Here is a 20,699-nt window from a genome sequence, read left to right on the forward strand (position 1 = left end):
CCAGCGTCTTGCACGCCACCTTACCAACAACCTCTCTACTCACTAACTCTCTTCCCCCTGCCCCTTTTTGTTTTGTTCACTTTCTTTCTTCCTTTTCCCTTTTTTTTTATTATTCCACTTCTTTTTTGTTTTTTGCTTTCCTCCAACAACAAAAACCTTACACCACTTTTTATTTACAAAGACCTTCTCTTGTATTTATTATTAACAAGCACATTTACATTCCAAACAGCTATCACAAATCACTGTTCTGTTTATTTTTGCCAGATCCCACTGTTTCATTGGTTCTAAAATACTTTCAAGTGCACATGTTGTACATTTCATTTAAACCAAACAACCATCTTCATTCAACATATTTACTTCAGTCAGTGTTTCCAGAGTATTACTTTTGTGAATGTTGTAGCAAGCCTCTTTTCAGCATTCTTATCTCAGTAATTGTGCATGCATTCCTTGTCCTACCACATGGATTACCAATCCAGAACTAACTGTATTCAGTATTGTCTTTTTGGTTTCCATTACATAATGTATTAATTTCCTTTTTCATTCATTAATAATTTACTGCCCCCGTTTCTGCTTTCATAGTATCTTTATTAAAATCAAAAACAACATAAAGACAGTTTACACTTTGAAAACAGGGACTTTTATCAGACAGTATGCTGTATACGTCTCCCATTCAGTTAAATTTTAAGTGAAATTCTGATATGCAGTGCATACATTATTATATTTATATTAAATTAAATAGTTGTTTTCTGTCTTGTACTTATGGATTTCAATGGTATTAAAGTATCATTCAGACTGCAGTTCACATTTTAAGACAAACACATCATTTGTCATATAAACAGTAATCCTTTTTAATTAACGTACTCATTCAATGTTCGCAGTGCACTGTTTCTTATCCATTTTTTAAATTGTTTCATCTCCTTTGATTTATGCAGCACTTTCTCATAGAAAACAGAAAAGGGCTTTGGATGAGCTCTCTCTCTCTCTCCCCTACAAAGTGTCCACCCTAGGCTTTTCTGCACCAGCTGACTAATTGCTTGAATCCTCACAATCTTGTCCTCCTGCCTTCAGGTGTTGTTTTCTCTATCAGTTCACATTGTGCCTGTTGATGGTCTGTGCAAGTTTTTAATCTAAGTGGATAGAAGACATGAAGTAAAGCAGGATACAATAACTTAAAATGAAGCTTAATTTCTTTGCACTGTTATGGAAGGAAGAAAAGCATTTATGTTCATGTTTGTAATGAAAAGTTATTTTCTTTGTAAACCCTTGGATCTCCAACCATTAAAATCATCCCTTCCTCCATGAAACAGAAATAATTTCTTCCATATGTCTATGATTAAATCAGCACAGGTCTTGGATGCATTCTCAATTTCTCGCTGGGAATATTTATTCTATGTCCTTTACTTTAATATCATCAATAGAAAGTCCAGACCATGTGATGAGGCATTTTCTCATAAAGTCTTTATAATCCTTCCGTTCAGTTTGTCCTACAGCTGTAAACCTCAAGTTGTCACTGCATGACCTATCCTCAAGTTTAAACAGTTTCTGTGCCATTTGTTTATATTCGCCTTCTGCTTCCATTACTGTTTTCCATCCCCTACAGTGGTAGAGAATACAATTATTTCAGGTTAAAACTGTGACTGAAGTCTTGAGACAACCTACCTCTAACAGAGTGCAATTTCCCCTTTTTATTGAAAGTGTGTGGAAGAGTTTTGCTTTGTATAACTGCTCCTTAGAAAGGTGTGTGGTTTCACAATTTATTAGAAGAGAAAAAGTACAGTTGTGTACCTACCATAAATGTAGATGTTAGAGTGTATTCACTGTTGCAGTCATTACTGTTGGGTTATCCTGCTGGCAGGCTACCCGCAGTCGGCCTGTATTCCAAAGTCTTGGTCTGGCGTCGGTTGCTGTCGCCTCTTCCCTGACGTCAGTGCACCAGGGGTATAAAAGATGCAGCTGACGCCATTTTCTTCAGTTTTTCTTGCCTCAGATGTTAGGTGCCCCCAAAATGGTAGGCTAAAAATTATGCCAATAATTATGCATGCAGTAAAATAAACATTTCCTTCATCTACAAGCAAATACACCACATACGTTGTATAGGTTACAGAAGAATAGATAAGTCCCAGCCAAGAAAAGGGGGATGGTGGGTGGGTAACCTGGACTGCAACAGTGAATACACTCGAACATCTACATTTCTGGTAGGTACACAACTGTACTATGCTCATCGTGTTTCACTGTTGCAGTCATTACTGTTGGGTTGAATCCCAAAGCTGAGGTTGGGTGGCTGGGCTTAAGTAGGATTAGGATAGGCTATAAGGCCCTGCAGAACTGCAGTGACAAAGCCTGCTCTGGATTTAGAGTAGAGAGGTAAATGGTAGTGCTTGGTAAAAGTTTGCACTGAACTCCAAGTTGCAGCCTCTAAAATGTCTTTGGTTGGTACTCCTCTGAGAAAGGCTGCTGAAGTGGCTGCTGCCCTGGTTGAATGAGGCCTAATGCCCTTGGGCACTGATTTGAGATGTTGTGAATAGCAGAAACCAATGCAGTGGCCTATCCATTTTGAAATAGTCTGTTTTGAGATAGGCTTTCCTTGAGATCCTGCAGCATATGCCACTAAGAGTTGCTCAGTCTTTCTGAAAGCTTTAGTTCTGTCCAGGTAGAAGCGTAGTTGTCTGTGTATGTCCAAAGAATGCAGAAGTCTCTCCCTTATTCTGTGGGTTTGGATAAAAGGTAGGCAAATGAATGGTTTGGTTAAGGGCCACACTGGATACTACCTTAGGCATAACTGTTGGGTTCGTCCTTAGAGATACCCTGTCTGGATGGAAAATGATGAAAGGTTCCACAGCCATGACTGCCTGTAACTCTGAGACTCGTCTTGCAGAGGTTATTGCTAGGAGCAGAGGTGTTTTCCAAGATAAGAAACTTTATATCAGCTGTATTGGCTGGCTCAAAAGGCGGCAGTGTGAGTTTTTCCAAGACATAATTGAGGTCCCATGCAGGTATTGGGGCTCTCCTTGGAGGTCGTTTTTGGCCCCTCTGAGGTACTGCCTTAGCAATGGGTGAGAAAAAATAGGTGGTTCCATACTGTAGTGAGCTGAAATGGCAGAGGCATGAATTTTAATTGATGAAAAGGATAGGCCTTTTTCCAGCATTTCAGTTAGGTATTGTAATATCTGAGGAATATTAGGTACAAACGTGTCAATTCCTTGTGCCCAGTTCCAAGCACAGAATCTTTTCCATTTTTCTGCATAAGATTTTCTGGTACTGGGCCTTCTGGTCTCCAAAATAACATCCATCACTGCTTTAGAGAGAGGTGTGTTTTGAATGGCTACATTATCCGCCATGCTGCCAGATTTAGGGTCCTGAGTTGGCTGTGCAGAATCTGATTGTTTCGCTGGGTCAGTAAGTGAGGAATTAGAGGCTATGTCCAGGCTGGGCCTTGAGACAAGCTTTTTAGGATTGGGTACCAGTGCATGCGTGGCCAGTCTGGGGCAATCAGAATCATTTTTGGCTTCCCTTGCCTGACCTTTAGGAGTACCTTGGGCAGAAGAGGCAGAGGAGGAAAGACATATACTGTTAGGGTTTTCCAGCTGAACGATAGAGCATCCACTCTCCATGCTTGGTTGTGATAAGTCCCTGTGCAGAATCTCTGTAGTTGGCAGCTGTGAGGGGAGGCAATTGGATCTATGCCTGGGCATCCCCATTCCTTTATCATGCTTAAGACTTGTGGATCCAGCTTCCACTCATGGGGATCCGTGAGGTTTCTGCTTAGTTCATCTGCCAGAGTATTTTTCTTTCCTGGCAGGAATTGTGCTTGCAGGTGTACTTGATAAGTCAATTCTGTGTCCCACAAAGTCATGGCTTGTCTGCAGAGGGGGTAGGAATGTGTGCCTCCCTGTTTGCTTATGTACCACATGACTGTAGTATTGTCCGTCTTTATCAGTAGTTGTCCTGGATGAAGTAGATCCTTGAAAGCTGTCAGGGCATTCTGAACAGCTAGCATCTCTTTTTGATTGATATGTAGATGCATTTGGCTTGTGGGACATGTGCCCTGGATACATTTTCCTGCCATGTGGGCTCCCCAGGCATAATCTGATGCATCTGCTGTTATTGACTGCCTGGCTGTGGGTAGAGTGAACGACTGTTCCTTGTTTAGGTGACAGGCCTGTGCCCATCAAAACTCCTGTTGCAGGCAAGGAATGAGGGTAATTAATGTTTCTAGGCTTTGGCAATGTTGAGTCCAAAAACTTTTTAGGTACCATTGAAGTTTCCTCATATGCAGTCTGGCATATGGAATTAGCAGAATGCAGGATGCCATGAAGCCCAAAGCCTGCAGAATTTTTCTTGCAGATAACTGGGGTCTTTGCTGCCAACATTTTGAAGTAAGAAGTCAGCTGCCTTTGTCTGGCATGAGATAAGCCATCTGGGCAGTTGTATTTAAGCTTGCACCCAGGAATATCATCTCTTGAGAGGGTACTAGTTTTAATTTCTTTTCGTTTACTGTGTACCCTAGGCAAATTTATAATCTTTTTATGAACGCCAGATGCTTTAGTAGAATGTCCTTGTTTTCTGCTTGTATAAGGCAGTCATCCAAGTAAGGATATATCTGAATTCCTCTTTGTCTGCAAAATGCAATTACTGGTGCCAGGCATTTTGTGAAGACCCTAAGCGCAGTAGATAAGCCAAAGGGCAGTGCAGAGAATTGGTAGTGCATAGAGCCAGCTATGAATCTGAGGTATCTTCTGCAAGACTGTCTGATTGGGATATGCAGGTATGCCTCTTTTAGGTCCACAGTTACAAGCCAAGCCTTCTTGCCCAGCATGGGCAGAAGCTGCTGCAGAGTTAACATTTTGAATTTTGGAACGTCCAGAAATGTGTTTAAAATAGATAGGTCCAGCATTGGTCTCCAGGCTTTGCCCTTTCTGGGTACCAAGAAAAGTCTTGAGTAAAATCCTTGTCCCTGCTCTTCCTGTGGTACTTGCTGAATGGCCCTCATGTTCATGAGGGACAAAACTTGTTTTTGTGCCTCTGCCCATTGATTGTGTGGCAGGTCTGGCATACCTTTTGCCTTTGGCAGGGTGTGAAAGTGGAACCTGTAGCCCTGGGACACTATATTCAAGACCCATTTGTCCTGGGTGATCATGTGCCAATTTTGAGAAAGAAAGTGATAGCTTTCCCCCTAAGGGGGTTGCCAAGAGATAAGTGCTTGGTGCTGGCAGAGGCAAGTCATTGGGACTGCTGCCTGTATGGCTGTGATTTGTCTTCTCCACTTTTGGAGGTAGAAGCACCCCACTGTTTAGGCCTGTATGAGCCCTGGGGCTGGGATCTGCCTCTGGAGCGTCTGTATCTGCCTCTTTGTGGCCTGTCTGACACTGGAAAGGACCAATTCTTTGTAGGCAAGTTCCTGCTAAATCTTGGTGGCTGTAACTGTAGGAAATCCGTTACTGTTTGCATAGATTTCGCTTTGTCCTCCATTTTCTTCAAAACTTCCTCTGCTTTAACACCAAATAAGGTATCATGCTGTAATGGAGCATCTAATAATTTTGCTTCAACATGATCAGGCAGATTCTGTTACTTTAACCAAGCATGCCTCCTAATGACAGAACCCGTAACTGTGGTCCTGCAGGAGGCTTCCAGAGAATCAAAACCACATTGCAATGTATGCTTTCCTACTTGTTCAGTTGCATGCAATAAATCCTGCATTTCCTTATTTTCTGCACAATCCGAATTTGCCAACATTTTCTGTTTTAACAGTGACATTAAGTATTGCTGATATTTAATCATATGAAATTGACAATTTAAAGCCCTCACAGCCAAAGTAGCAGAAGTGTAAACCTCCCCCTCTCCCATCTGTCTAGTGCCCTTGAATCCCTGTCAGAAGAGATAGGATTTTTTGCAGTAGCAGCCTTGACCCCTTTGGGACCCTGAGAAATAGTTTCTGGGTCAGCAGCAGGGTTTTTATAAAGACATTTATGTGAATCTGGAATCCTGTAGTATCTGTCTGGTTTAACAAGAGTTGGAGGTAAAGAGTCAGAAGAAAGGCCGGACTCTGTAAATACATAATCTACAATGTCTAACACAGGAGGAATAGCAAGAGGCCTGTGCTGCGGTAGTAAAAGGAAATCTCTAAGCCTTTTCTTTGATTCTGAGTAATCTTGACACTCCCAGTGGAAGTGCTCCCACATGGTATGCAGGGTTTCCCCAAAAGAATAATCCTCAGGAGGAGAGGCTGAAAGGATAGATTCTTCAGCATCAGAATCCTCATAGGGAGGAAGAGAGTATTCCTGTACAGAAGAGGAGTCAGAGGAAATGGAAACCTGATCTGAAGAGTCATAGTCTGTCTCTTGCCTAGTTCTTGTCAGGAGGGGGATGGGAACCCCTGATCAAGGTAATTAGGTCTTCTTCGGCCATTTTGAGCATCTGTTTTTTAGGCATAGAAGTCTGTCCTGGAGAATGCTGTACTTGTTTCTTTGTCTTTAGAGCTGCTTTAGTCTTTGCTTTGGAAGCTGAAGTAGGCTTTACATATAACTGTGTAGGTCTGAAAACACCCTCAGAAGCCGATGCCTGCTCAGCGGCACTGGACCCATCTGACCCATCTGAGGGAATGATTTCAGAGTGTCCACGTGGGAGTCGTCAGCGGCCTGTGGCTCTGAGGTAGCGGGCGTCAGGGGTTGCGAAAGTGCCTCACTGAGAACCAGCGACTGGCTTATCGAAAGCCTCGTCATCGGTTTTGGATCTCTGATGCCTGTACTTTTCTTTTTCATTGCATTTTTTAGAAACTCCGGTCGTCGGCTGTTCCACCGGCATTATATAATTGAATCTTCGGCCAAAGTAATGAAAAGCAAAATCGAACTGACGCTTAATAGTGCGTTGGTTAAATCTAGCAGAAAACCGACAGCTAGCAACGTTGTGATCAGGGCCTAGGCAAGGAATACAGTAAGAATGAAAATCCTTATGAGGTATTTGCTTCCCACAAGAAATACAATTGTTAACTCTTTCTGACATCGGTCTGGAGCAAGAAAAAAAAAAGTTTCCCCAACGAGGTACTTAGCTTTAATGAACACTCCTGAGATTTTCAAAGATGAATTTCAGATCCGGAGTCAGCTGACCGGCACTTGCTAACTGCTTTTGCTTTGTGCACCGCGCGGCAAGAAAGACTGAAGAAAATGGCATCGACTGCATCTTTTATAGCCCTGGCGCACTGACGTCAGGGAAGAGGCAACAGCAACCGACGCCAGACCAAGAATTCAGGCTGACTGCGGGTAGCCTGCCAGCAGGATAACCCAACAGTAATGACTGCAACAGTGAAACATGATGAACATCATATAGTTTGGGACTGGTTTTCATGGTGAAGCAAGAGCAGCTGCAGAACTGCAGTGTGCCTTTTGGTAGAAATGTTTCTTTTCACTATGGAGAGAAAGCAATCCCTTGTTACTGCTTCATTTAAAGAGGTTTTTCCTTGAGAAACATGCAATTATTACAGAGACCTGTGAATGCAAAGGCAAGAGCTAAGCAGTAGCTGAGACAATTACACCACCACCCAGTAGTACCGGCCAATGAAGCTACCATCACACAGACTGTGCCATATATGGACTTGAATGAAACTGACAGTGTGAGGTATGACAGTGAACAGTTAGCCAATATTAATATAATCCATGAGGTACAAGCAGTAAGTGCTCCAACAAGACTTTGATAAAATGGTAAATGCACAACATGTGTTAAAGCTTTTGCTTGACCCTGACAATACCAGCAAAGAAAATGTTGAGCTCTCAGCAGTAGACAGTTTTAAAAGTGCTTGACCTAGAATATTGCTATTACAATTGCAGATAACTTGCCACTTAATGGCATAGTGTTTATAGGTTCATAGGTTGGTACTAGGCTATTGGCCCTAGGGCCTATACAAGCCTAGCCATAACAATTCCCTGGATATGTCTTCCCACAATATTTACTTCCTTGGATCCCTGTCTAGCAGGGCAATGGACATTATCCCCGGGGTGAATTTCCTATCTCCCATCCAATCATCAAGGTTCCTTTTGAAGAGGGCCAAGGAGGCACTCTGCTTGACATGTATGGGCAGTCTATTCCAGAGTATGGGGAGTCTCTGGGTCAGGAACCTATCCCTCCAGCATGTTTTGTTCATTGTGATGACAAGGTTTAGATCCCTGGAGTGTGTGGCTCTGAGGGATTGGGATTTCTTTAAGTGGAGCATGTCCAACAGCTCAGGGTTTGACATGGCCTTGTATGTTAAGCAGAGATCACCTCTGAGTAGACGATATGCCACAGAGTATAGCTGGAGGTTTTTTTATACGGTCAGCATATGGCATCTGCTTTAGGCCTGTGATTCTTCTAGTGAGATATTTCTGCGGCCTTTCCAGCTGTTGCAAATGTCTTGTAAGGTACATACCAAACGGAGCGTTATACTCTATAATGGGTCTAATGAGGGATGAGTACAGTGGAACAATGACCTCCTTTTTTCTGGATAAAAAGCCCTTAGTGATGAGGGCTTTAGAAATGCAGAGACTGAATCTGCAGTAAGAAAGGTACCAGTGTCACTGAAACAGAATGCAATAAATGTGTCATTTTGATACAAATGTGGTGGGAGAAGTCATGTTGCTAAACAGGTAAAGGAAATGCTCATTTGAAAACATATGTATACATTAACTACGTTTTATTCTGACATGTTGAATAAATGAGACAGTGCAGTGTCGCCATGTTAAAACAAAACTAATAAGATGTACATCATTTCTAGAAGGGAGAATATTTCAAGCACTGCTAGGTTCTTGAAGCACTGTTTTCTGCATCTAGGACTCCCTGAGGTATAATCAAAAGATTACCAATACTCAAAAGTGACTTATTTCCTCACATATGTAGAAACTGACTCAAAAGTGACTTATCCCCTTATATGTGTAGAAACAGAGACCGTGCTGAAAAAAATGTTATATCTTGTTGTTGTAACCACTGATTTAACCTAAAATTTAATAATGCAAAATAGTTTTCTTGAGAGAGAAAGAGTGAGAGCAGCAGCCTGATATATGTACCTGACTATAAGAACGGTAAGGAGAGGCAGCAAGCCAGTGGCAATAATATAATGCTCCAGAACCAAAATCAGGAGAAGGGAGTTGACCTAGTAGAATCTTCAGAAAGAAAAGATTTGCATTTATGATCCATAACTGTAAGGGATGTTAGTATGGGGACTGAACAAAATATCAGTTAAAGACTGAGGAATACAATTAAACTCACAAGAACTGAGTACTGAAGTAGAAAGGATGGAGACAGAGGAATATCCTTTGACATAAAACAATTCAGAAGAGAGCAAGTGTAGATAGTGAAATAAGAAGAATAATACAGAATTCTAAACCTAGTTCTACCAATATTGAGCAGAGAATACAACTGAAGGTGGGCTTGAAGACACAGGAATCTGAGAGACAAAAAAATCTAATGTTTTATTCTGATTAACTCTTTGCAGTGAAAGGACAACTTAAGGAAAGAAATGGAAGGGAAACGGTGGTGTCCATTCAAACTTATTTGCACAAAGAAGCTACATCAAGGGTGGGTGGCTACTAAAGAAAGCAATCCTGCGTTTGTGGACTTGCCAGTAAGCCATGTAACCATTAAAAAGGTAGATAATATGTAAAGTCAGGGAATCAACAGCAACAATGGCAGAATCAGAATGACAGGATGGATGAACCAAACAGAGAGGAATTTGAAGTGCATAATAGCCCTGTATTATGTACTGGAGCAAACTTTAAACTTTTAGCTGAAAAACAGGTTAACATGGATCTTATAGGACTTTCAGAACACTGAGTAGAATCTGTGAGACCAAACAAGACAGTGCAGAGGGTAAATATTATAATACCTGTATTAAAGTTAAATGTGATGGGCAAAAATGTATTCTAAAGTATGCAAGTAAAACCCAAGACGGCAGTTCAGTGAGTTTTACAGAAAAAGGTGAAAGACGAGTCTGTCTGAACAGAAATATTTATCCCAACAGTACAGTAAATGCACTAATAACAGTGGGCAGTGTGAAGTTTCCTTAGATTATTCAGTTTCCTTAGATTATTCAGGACTTCTGCATATGAACAAATGCTCAGAAAATAAAACTAGTAGGCAAGATAAAATACAGAGGATATGCATAACCTTATGAGAAATAAAATGGGAACTGTAGCTTGCAAAAAGTGCTCAGTGTGTAAACATATAGTGACTACGTTTTCAAAAATTAATGATACAAGGTTTACATCTAGGGATTTGTATACATGCAATACAGAAGGAATAGTTTATGCCCTAAAATGTAGTTGTAACCTTTATTATACAGGTGAAACAGGTAGAGCATTTAAGACACGTTTACAAGAACATACAAGGGACATTCAAAATCAAAAATTAGAAAGTCCCTTAGGACAACATTTTATGACTGCACACAAAGCTGAACCAGATTGCTTTGTAAAATGCATTCTGGAAAAAATAAAGTGTCATTGGGAGAAGGCTTACATATTAAAGGCAAGTTAATGAAGAAAGAAACTCTTTTTATTTTAAAGTACAACACTCTGGAACCCTATGGGTTAAATAAGGAATGTAATTGGAAGTATGTGATTAAACTAATTACTTAATAGTTTGATGGAATGATTGCTTGATTTTATTGTATATATAGATAATGATGTATGGGAATGACTTTTGTACTCATTGAAGGCTTGGTGCCAAAGTACTAAGTTTGAATTAAATCTTGGTGAAAACTGTTCTGTGGTCCGTGACTTTTATACTGTGGTATTTTATTATACTGTTTTGCTGCTGTGGTGTTTTGGATATGCACAACATTCTCCAGGAAAGAAGGAATTTGAAGAGACGGGAAACAAACCAACAAAGGTTCTCATAAAAAAGTTAGCTATTCTCGTGTACTTGTAGATGTTGCTACAGGCATACAGGATTAGCATAGAAACCAGTAAAAGGGAAGTTTGTAAAAGGGAATAAGATAGTGTTTGCAAAGTTACCTTGCAACACAAACTAAGTTCAGCTGAATGTTGCTACAGAAAGGAAAGTTATGCCCAACTCTTGTAGGATAACAGAATCAGAAGAAGGGCTATATGGAGTATAGTGAAAGAGTAACTCAAAGAATACACAATGGAAAAGTCTCTACCTTGAGGAAAACATGTATTATCCCCACAACTGTTAAGTTGACAAAGGAGTTGTAATGGGCAACTATCCATTGTAAGGTCATCCAAAATCACTGGTTCTGTGCTGAGGGGAGCAGTAACAAGCAGAGCTTGTTGAATGTGTTGTAAATGTTATTTTGTAGTATGACTGATGAAAAAATATTATTTTCTCTATTCTCTCATTTAAACTGTAGCATACTGCTTACTGCATTTGCTACAGTTTATACTGCACATGGAGCCCTAAAGCACTTCAGTTCTGACCACAAATGAAATACTGGCATTTATTTCTCAATACCAGCAATGCACTGAAGACCAAATGGCATCTGCTAATTGTGCCCCCTAAGACTTTGCTACTGGAGTGGTTGCCCCCTTTGCCCCACCCTAGCTAGGCTTCTAGTATGGCAATATTCTTGCAATGCTCCCACAAGCAAATAACAATGGGAACTTTATCTCAGTATGACAGAGAATCTCCTTGCAGATCAAAGTCAGTAAGGTAGTCCCTCATTGAAGGATCAGTGTGAAGTCCGGAAAGGAAAACCTGGAAGCATGGCGTGAGTGAGTGTGTGATAGCCCACTCAGGGCTACTCTGTGGAACATCTTTACTGGCCTGGGCTTGATTTTTTGCAGACCAGAGTCAGTAAGGTAGTTCTTCCTTAAAGGATCAGTGTGAAGTCTGAAAAAGAAAACCTGGAAGCATGGAGCAAGTGACAGCCCACTCAGGGCTACTCTGTGGAACATCTTTACTGGCCTGTGCTTGATTTTTTGGAGAAGAGAAAGGCCTAAAGCATGGGAACAAACTATTGAAGTACCCGACTTGTGGAGCTGTGTAACACCTAGAAGAAAGGCCTGCAGTTTGAGAGCATTTTGTTTGAGTGCCTAATGTTGGAGCTGAAGATGTGGCCCAGGAAAGTGGCCTACATCCTGGGACTAAACTTCTGGTTATGAGACTGTTTGCAACATGAGAAGACTTTGTGAACTGAACTACTTTGAAGATGTTTATTTATTTCATATTTTTTGAAAGCAAGTGAGTCAGTATTTTAATTTGGTGAATAAATACATGTGAGTTCATGGGTATGGCCTTCCTCCAGTGACTTCCTAGATGTTTTATTCCATTAGACCTGTATAAAGGCTGCATTAATTATTGAAATCTTACTGACTCTGGGATTATTCTTGAGAGGTAGTGTTGTTATATCCTTGATTATACATAGAGAGAGAGAGAATAGTATCTGTAAGACAGCAGCCCACAACAACACAACTTTCAATTCCTCTTCCGTCCTCTCTACTCTACACATACACATGTAGTTGTCTGCCATGAGAAAGCCTATGGTAGATGTCCACCTATGTAACTGCTGTTAGCACAGGCCAACACCCACTGTCACCTATGCCTCTCATGAATCCCTATGTGTGTGAAGCCTCACTTCACCTATACATCCTTGTGGGCTTCTGTATGTTACCTACCATAGATGTATACATGCAGGGTTCTACTGTTACCACTGCGGTACCACATTATCCAGAGCATATCTGTTGCCTCTATAGTCTTCCTACCCTGTCTAACTCTGTGTTGTTGAATATAGTGAAGACAACCTATTGTTTTTTTTTCATTGATAGCCTACTGTTCCCAGACATCACTGGCCTAAAACTAGTCTCCTTTTTCTAGGTATATGCCTATCCCCCAAATTGGATAGAAGGCAAAGGTCAGACTTCATTTCAGAAAAAAAAAAAAAAAAAAAACACTCATGACCCATGAATAGCACATGTTGGAGAAGAGGGATACCCACTGACATCTACAGGATTGTCTGTGAGACGCAGTCCATGACATCAGTGCCATGGGAGGAATCACACAATGTAGCTTACTGTGTATAGTATATAGAAATATACTTATAGCAAAAATATTGTATTGCATACCCTTATTTTCACTCAGGCTACAATACAGACAAGCTGCAGTCTCTTGAAAATAGAATATGTATATTTTTAAACTTGGTCGACCCTAAAAACACCATCTTGATGCACTCAATTCTATTGACTGGCTCCCTGTAACACTTAGAGCAGAATTTCTGATCTGTAGCCTCATACTGTTCCACAAGCTAAGGGTGCAAACCTACTCCCCAAGAGGAAATGGTGAATCAAACATTTTGCTTGTTAGACTGCCTTTAAGGCAACATTTGGAGGATGGGCATTCTCCAGATTGGGTCCTGCTACATGGAATGAATTCCAAAAGTAAGAAATCTACAAACCTTAACAGCTTTCAAAACTGTATTAAAATAATCTTCATAACAAAGCCAGTTGTACCTGTTTTAGAGATACTGCATAGTACTCATCATCACCATTAGTATGCAGTACCCTCAAATGACTATAAAACTACTACACAAAAGTATTGTAAATATGGTAAACACTGCAAATACACTGCTTACATATAACTGCACTACTACTACATTCCAAACATCTACACATTTACCTTGCAACTTACTGCAGTTTTGATGACACATGCAATATTACAATATTCCAACCATTTAGAAATGTACCACTGCAGCATTACAATATTCCAACCATTTACAAATGTAGCTTAGAACTTATTATATGTTTCATAACATCTTTAAATGTATCTTGCAATTTATTGTATGCTTTCTGCCCTCTGGACCTGGGTTGTGAATGAAAAGGGTCAGCAGACCAGTCCACCAACTCAATTGACAAATAAGTAGCAATGTCAGAAGCATGTCAATGACATGAAATGGTGGGCCTTACAGAAGGCATGCAGCATAGCTGTGGACAGGTCAGCAACTGGAGGAGACCACCTCCCACTGCAAGCATCAACTCACAGAAAGGATGAGGGCATGGGAAGAATATCAGGAGGAGTGGACACAAATTCTGGGAGTAGGCAAACCTCAAAAATATCATAGGGAGACAACTTGCATAGCATCCATACATTTGGTAAAGGGCAATCTGTGCATAAAAATTGCACAAAGAATACAAATACCACTGCATTTGTTCCCCATAGGTACGTATATTGTATATACCTTGTTTTCGCCTGATATTTCCATGTACACCACAAGTCTCAAATGTTGCGGGGAGGGGGCATTCACTTTATGTTTTGTATTGAGTATTCACAGACCAGACCACTGTGACACCTGTAGAGGCTGGGGCATGATAACAGGCTGAGATCAACACTTATGCAGGGTGTCATGATGATGCTGACACTCGGATTCACTTACAGTCCCAGGGCACATTGATACTGCCCATCTCCCTACTGGGTATTCCTACCCCATTTTTTGGGGGGGAGGTGAAAGTGTGGCCTCCCCTATACCCGACTTAGTTTGCAGCACAGGAGCTCACCATCCTTGTCAAGGAGGACTCTCATGTGACTAGGAACACCATGACTACTCTCCCCTGGGACTGCAGCAGCAGATAAGTGCATTGCACCTCATGTGGATATACCCACCATACAACAGCAGCCTACCAGGGGTTCTTAGTACCAACTAGTGTCATAGTTGACCCTCTGATTTGTGAGCAACACTTGGGTTCAAGCAAAACATGTGCAGGATTATTACCCAGGCATAGTCTGAAGTTACCCATGCTAGCATAGAGATCACTGCTGTATTGTGCTGCTTCCATGAAAATGTCACCCAACAGTGCCAATGCCTCCAGGAGGCACAGGACTCCAGAGCTCATGAGGGCTATGGTTGCACATGTCACCACCTCCATAAGAAGGATGGCAAATGGCATTATTGACACCCTATCCATCAGTCCTGTCTGAATTTTTGGTCATGTGCATGCATGTGCTGTGTGAATATGGAAGCCATCACTGAAAGTCCAGCCTACACTTATGATACAGGGGGCATCACATTCCACCACCACGTCATGGCTGTCTGCAACATAGCCACCATGGGCAGGACACCACATCTACAGACTCTGTTAAAGTTTTGTGCCACCAATGCTGACATGTCAACATCTTATGGTGTCTGCTGTTTGCCACCTACTATCACAGTGGCCCCACAGCATGGTCACATAAAAGCTCTTCCACTTAGTCCATACAGAATATTATTTATGGCATGGACTGCTCCCCTCCACGTGATCAAAGTCTCCAACCTATAAACCAGAAGCCACATCCAGCAACAGTGTGTTGACAGCCACATTCCTAAGCACCTGTGCAAATGACGGTGACTCATGGCATGCTTCCTCTCGCATTACATAAGTGGAAATGTTTCATGGTAAGTATGACTCAACCATGCACTGTCCAGTATAGTCTGTACATAAAAATACAAGCATCATTTTGTTATGGGTGACATTCGATTACCACCATATACTTGTCAGGGCCCATACAGGTCAACTAGACTTTACTGCTTTGCCTATGTTTCTGTATACTCCATATGATGATGTTTGTAGGGGGTGCAAGTATTGGCTCCAGTTGCTAAAGAGGTCTTCACTGCTGAAGGATGGTGGTGTGATGGTTGTGACAGGGCCTGATATTGCAAGTCAAGAGGTTTCCAGGACTGAGAGCTGGACTGCCTGCTTCCTGCTAATGATGTTGAGTAACATGCGGTGTGCTGCAAACAGCTTGCAGGCTGTTACAGGGGTGTGCTGCAGTACTTCCCCAATATATCTAGACAGTGAAATAGACCTTTACCTGGCTGAACACTTACTCCACTATGTGTGTGTTGTGCATCAACAGTGTGTTTTGTATTCTGGCCTTACTTCATGGTTCCATACAGGCATTGTGAACCAGGGCTCCAGGGGATATCCTGCATCAATTGAAATATAGCAAAAACATACTGGGGTGAGACACATATATGTACTCTCTGCAGCTGTACATATATGGGAGTACCAAAGTGCCTACACTAGGTAACCATGGGAAATGTGACTGTGCAAGAAGTGTTATAGATTATTAATATGTCAGATGTGAGAATCATGGACACTGACAAGGTGCTGTGCTATCACAATGCTTATCAGCCAGTAGGTGTTGCACACTGTCAGTTGATGGAACAGTAGCCCTTCCTATATCAATAGGACACTGACGGTAGTTACCAGGGAGGGACTTTATTCCCACATGTTCAATCTAGAGCTTCCAGTATTTCAGGAAGGCAGGCAACATTGAAGCCATGCAAGATGGTGGTGATTCTGTCTCACATGGAAGCAATTTATTAAAGAATGTCTTGAGTATTCTGCAGACTAATGCCTCTGAGATACCAAATTTGTCCCATTTTTCTCCAGAGGTTTGCTGTAGCTAGAAATGTAAACACTACTATCACCTTGATATACACTGCTAAAGGAAGTTCTCACATTTCTCCAAACCCAGTGTGTGACATATGTCAGCTAATGCCTACATAATTTCTCTGGCCACAAAAAATCAGTTAGCTGATGGTATGCTTGCATGTTCTTCTCTTCCTGTACCATTTTCAGTCATGCAGCCTGCTACCAACTCGGGCTCTCAAGTGGAAGCTACTAGAGATATTCACAGATAGAGGATGCTGCTGTACTTTCTACAGCTGCTGCTGCTCCAAGCATTTTGCCATATACAACTCTACAAATCTCAGCATGCTTTTTGCCTTTATACTCATATGTAACTACTTGTGCTCCTTTGAGCGGTTGACAACTATGAATTGCTACTTGCTTTCAGTGGCAGTCACTTACATCTAATTATACACTCTCATTAGACTCCATTTAATTTGACTATGAATCCTGGCCTCCATGTGAGATCAGAAGTTGCCTATTTTAAATCTCTCACAATGTTTTATGGTATACTTAAAGTCACTTTTCTTCTAATACTATGTCAGACCTGCAAGAAAAAGTATTTAGTACATTAAAACTTCAGGATAGCACATGAAGACACTGAACAGCAAGTAAGCACCCGTACGTGCTTCCATATCAAGCTTTTACTTCATACTGAGGAAGCTCAACCTTGCTATAAGACAGCATCTAAAGACGTGTGAGAGAATGGGAGGAGATGATCATTTCTTATTGGACAAATCATTTTACCTGTATAATCTGCAACAAACAGAATGTGGAAATTTCCAAACTAGACAGTGGGACAAGTCACAATTCACGTCCTGCCAACAAGATTCAGAGGAGTGGAATGGATTACTAGTCATACCCAATTATTAGTATTCCCCTCTTTTAATTTAGATGTCTAAGTACAGACCTTTCCTGCTCATCTAATTTAATCATTTGACTCTTCAGGTTCCCAGCACAAGAAGTATTTATGCAGCCCGGAGATCTTCAGTATGTGAATGGCACACTGTTTGTGGTAAGTTAAGTGTACTGCAAGGAAAGACGACATTATTTAATATTAAACTGGGAGTTTGGATCTAGATTTGTCTGGCATACCTGTGAAAGACTTGCATCCTAGCCTGAATTAAATTTCCAGTGTGATGAAAGTAGATACTGCCAGCACAGCTGTCCGGAATTGTGTAAATAATTATATGTCATTTGTGAATATTAACATGATTTATATAAGATGCTTGTGTTAAAACTGTATTAGGACTATATGTCATGTGTATACCAAACTGGTTCATACAGACATGTGTGTTGAGAGGGTATTTTATAAAGTGTTTGTGTTTGAAATGCATCCACAGTATGCCCTACTGGAAGAGAACAGAAATGTACACGCACTATTGTAGCTGTCTATAGTTATATATTTTAACAGTGGCTACTGCAATACAGGAGGTTAACTTCAGTCCATCAAATTTTAGGAAAATAGCTGAAATTAAATTACTTTATAGACTGCACATTAAAAGCTGGTATCTTTCAGTTTTCAATGCAGCTAGAGATTGAGTATGTGCTTAGAAGCTTTCTGTATTGTCTTTAGGGTGAACGAATTACTAGTTTTGAAATGTGAAGAAATGCAATTGTTTTGATTTCCAGCATCTGCCAAAGATCTGAGGTCTATGTATTTTTACAGACAGATGCTAAATGCAACCAGCTGCCATCAATTGTTGTTTTGGGCCTGGGGACTAGAAATCAGATTACAAGAAATTATGTCATTCTGCAAGCTAGCCCAGCAGTAATGTTTAAGATATTAAACATATCTTAGTGAGACAGAGCATTCTGTTTTCTGTTTTGGACCTGACAACAACAAGAAACATTCATTACATCTGCCTTGCTCTAATGAAGTAAGTTTCTAGGGTATAGTAATTCTCTTAGATTCAGTCAGGAATGTAGTGAAGCTTAGTTAAGATATTTTTCTTTATTTATTTGAGACTGTCCTGTAGTGTTGTTTTAAATATTTCCTGTGGTTTTGAACTCTGTCACTATGAATATATATTTAGTATTGTCTTGCTCTTTTATTATTTACTAAATAGATTTAAACCTTTCACTGTGGCTGATCTGTGTAGAGATATTTAATTTTTGAGAGTACTTGCATATTTATTTGTTGACACTGTGTTCCAATCCTAATAGCCTTGCTCTTGGTCAAACTACCATTTGTATTAATAGTAATATCACACAGTAAGATTGGACACCCTTTGTAAAGGGCCGTAAGGTAGCTGGCAGGAGTGACTGGTGGCAGTAATAACTACCTTATAGTCTGGGCAGAAGGGGGCATAACTAGTAAACCTGTGCCAGCCTTTCCCAGGTGTATGTGCGTGTGTAAACCAAACCTCAAAGAGTGTGTGTGTCAGCTACTTGGGCAGGAACACCAAGCATTGGTTGGATAGAGAGGGTGCTAGAGGTCTGGGCTTGATCACTCAGCTGAGATCTCAAGTCTATAGCTATGCCACTGAGGAGTCTTATTGGGGATCTGGAGAAAGAGCTGACTGTGCTCTTAAGGGAAATTGCATTTGATCCACAGAGCTGCATCTGGAAATACTGTGTGTACCTGTCATCCTCCCAGTGGACATTCCTCACTGTTGCCAGTGGCATACCTCCCCGCTGTACAGATTTTCACTGAGTTTCCAGATTTTTGCTTCATATTTTTGGTGTGTTCCTCATAAAAAGTGTGTTTTTTGACAAAGCGCTGGAATGATCTAAGGACTAAAGTCACTAAATAATGACATCCATTTAAGTTTCAGACTTCATACCATTCAGAAAATGCATGCCAACATAAATCATGTTATTCTAGCAACTTTCTGTGTTTATAGGAATAATATTTAAAATGTGTCCATATTTTTGAGTGTTTGACCTACCATTATATCAGGCTTTGTCCAGATTTCTTGCTCCAAGAGATTGAGAGGTATGGGCGGTGAGGATTGAGGCTTCTTGATTACTGGCTGCTGGGGGTCGTCATATCCAGCGTTGGTGAGTTCTTGGTTTAATCCTTCAATAACCCTGAACATAAAACGGTTAATTAAAAAAAAAAATTAAAACGTGTCCATATACCAAAGTATAATTTTTAATGTGCTCGCAATTTTCTCAAGTAAATATCTACTGTAGACTCGTTACGTTGCGCACCCCACATCTTTTGTTGGTCTGTCTAATTTAAAGAAACGCGGAGAACTTATCGTAGTTTGTGATCAGAAATCCTGTTGTTCCCGCGTTTGGTATCGGTGCTGTGGTAAAATGTAAAGCAGTTAAAATTGCAGCTGAAGTAGGCACTCCCTTAATTACATTTCATCAGCCCATCAAGTTGTGATTAAGAAAGGATTTGGCCTTAGAGGTACAGATACAACAACATAGATCGAAAAGCTTGCTCCCCACAACTTAAACACTCTAGATACTACTATTGCAGAGACCATTAGGTCTTTCGGAAGGAAAAAAAGCTAACCACCTTTTTACTCCTTACCTGTAGCGCGTACTTCTTTTAAAGTTAACTATGATGTATCTACAGCTACATAATAAGTCGATGTTTTACAAACTGCACTTAAGAACATGTCTGAAAGACTGGGATATGGAGGAGGAGATGAAACTGGCTACAACTACAGACCAGTATTTCCAAGGTAAACTGAAGGACTGGAGTGTTGGCCTGTACTAGTAACTTAAGAGTGAAATTCAGAGGAATTACTTTACGAGCGGGGTGTTGGAACCGTATTAACATTAAATAGAAGGTGGAACAATAGCTGATTAGTATTGTGATACCGCGGGGGGGGGGGCTATTAATAATAGTCCGTGCTTCTCAACAGTACCATATTAGGAGAAACATATCTTCAAAGTAAAACATGGAAGTTTTAAGATTCAGCATGAGGAATCTGTTACATGCTCTTAACGTTTTTAAACAACTTTCCACGTTTTTAAACAACTTTCCATTGTGACCCATCACAGAATCGTGTTAATTTTTAAACATCAGTTTGTTTATACTTTCCAGAAGGTAATGTATTATCTGAGCTGTGATGCTCTTAGTTCTCATTTATTGGCAAGTGCTCTACATTATTTATGTTCGCTTGTTTCACATTTTGGAGGCGGAAGGTTGGGAGGGATTTATGAAACAGCACTATCCAATAATATGAACTAAGTTTGAAATAAAATGGAAGATACTATACTGGTTAATGTCGGGCACAGCAACAACCTTTAGAGCAGCATAATGGGAATATAACTTGGTACTGCCAAAAGAAATGTGGCACCAACGCATAGTTAAAACCATACCTCTCAAGTGTACCTCATTACGAGGAACGTACCTCATTTGGGGTCTTAAAAAGT

The 20,699-nt window shown here is 40.7% G+C and overlaps 1 protein-coding gene and 1 long non-coding RNA gene across 3 annotated transcripts in view; one reads left to right on the plus strand and one right to left on the minus strand.

Annotated features, from left to right (window-relative positions):
- Positions 1-669: 669 nt before the first annotated feature.
- Positions 670-19,917, minus strand: LOC122809429. Of its 2 annotated transcripts, none has more exons than XR_006365901.1 (3): positions 19,849-19,917; positions 19,253-19,394; positions 670-1,127 (listed from the first exon to the last, which is right to left on the minus strand). It is a non-coding gene; the product is annotated as an uncharacterized LOC122809429 (long non-coding RNA). The 2 variants fall into 2 exon arrangements; XR_006365900.1 differs by lacking the exon at positions 19,849-19,917 and adding an exon at positions 19,518-19,601.
- The window catches only part of FOXR1 (forkhead box R1), a 176,924-nt gene continuing 175,917 nt past the window's right edge, over positions 19,693-20,699 (plus strand). Inside the window, exon 1 of the mRNA XM_044080936.1 lies at positions 19,693-20,002. Coding sequence (XP_043936871.1) covers positions 19,879-20,002 — 124 coding nt within the window. The 5' untranslated portion in view covers positions 19,693-19,878. The remainder of the gene's footprint in view (positions 20,003-20,699) is intronic.

This window comes from Protopterus annectens, chromosome 8.part0 (genome assembly GCF_019279795.1).
Source record: "Protopterus annectens isolate FY-2018-M chromosome 8.part0, PAN1.0, whole genome shotgun sequence".
Taxonomy (NCBI): domain Eukaryota; kingdom Metazoa; phylum Chordata; order Ceratodontiformes; family Protopteridae; genus Protopterus; species Protopterus annectens.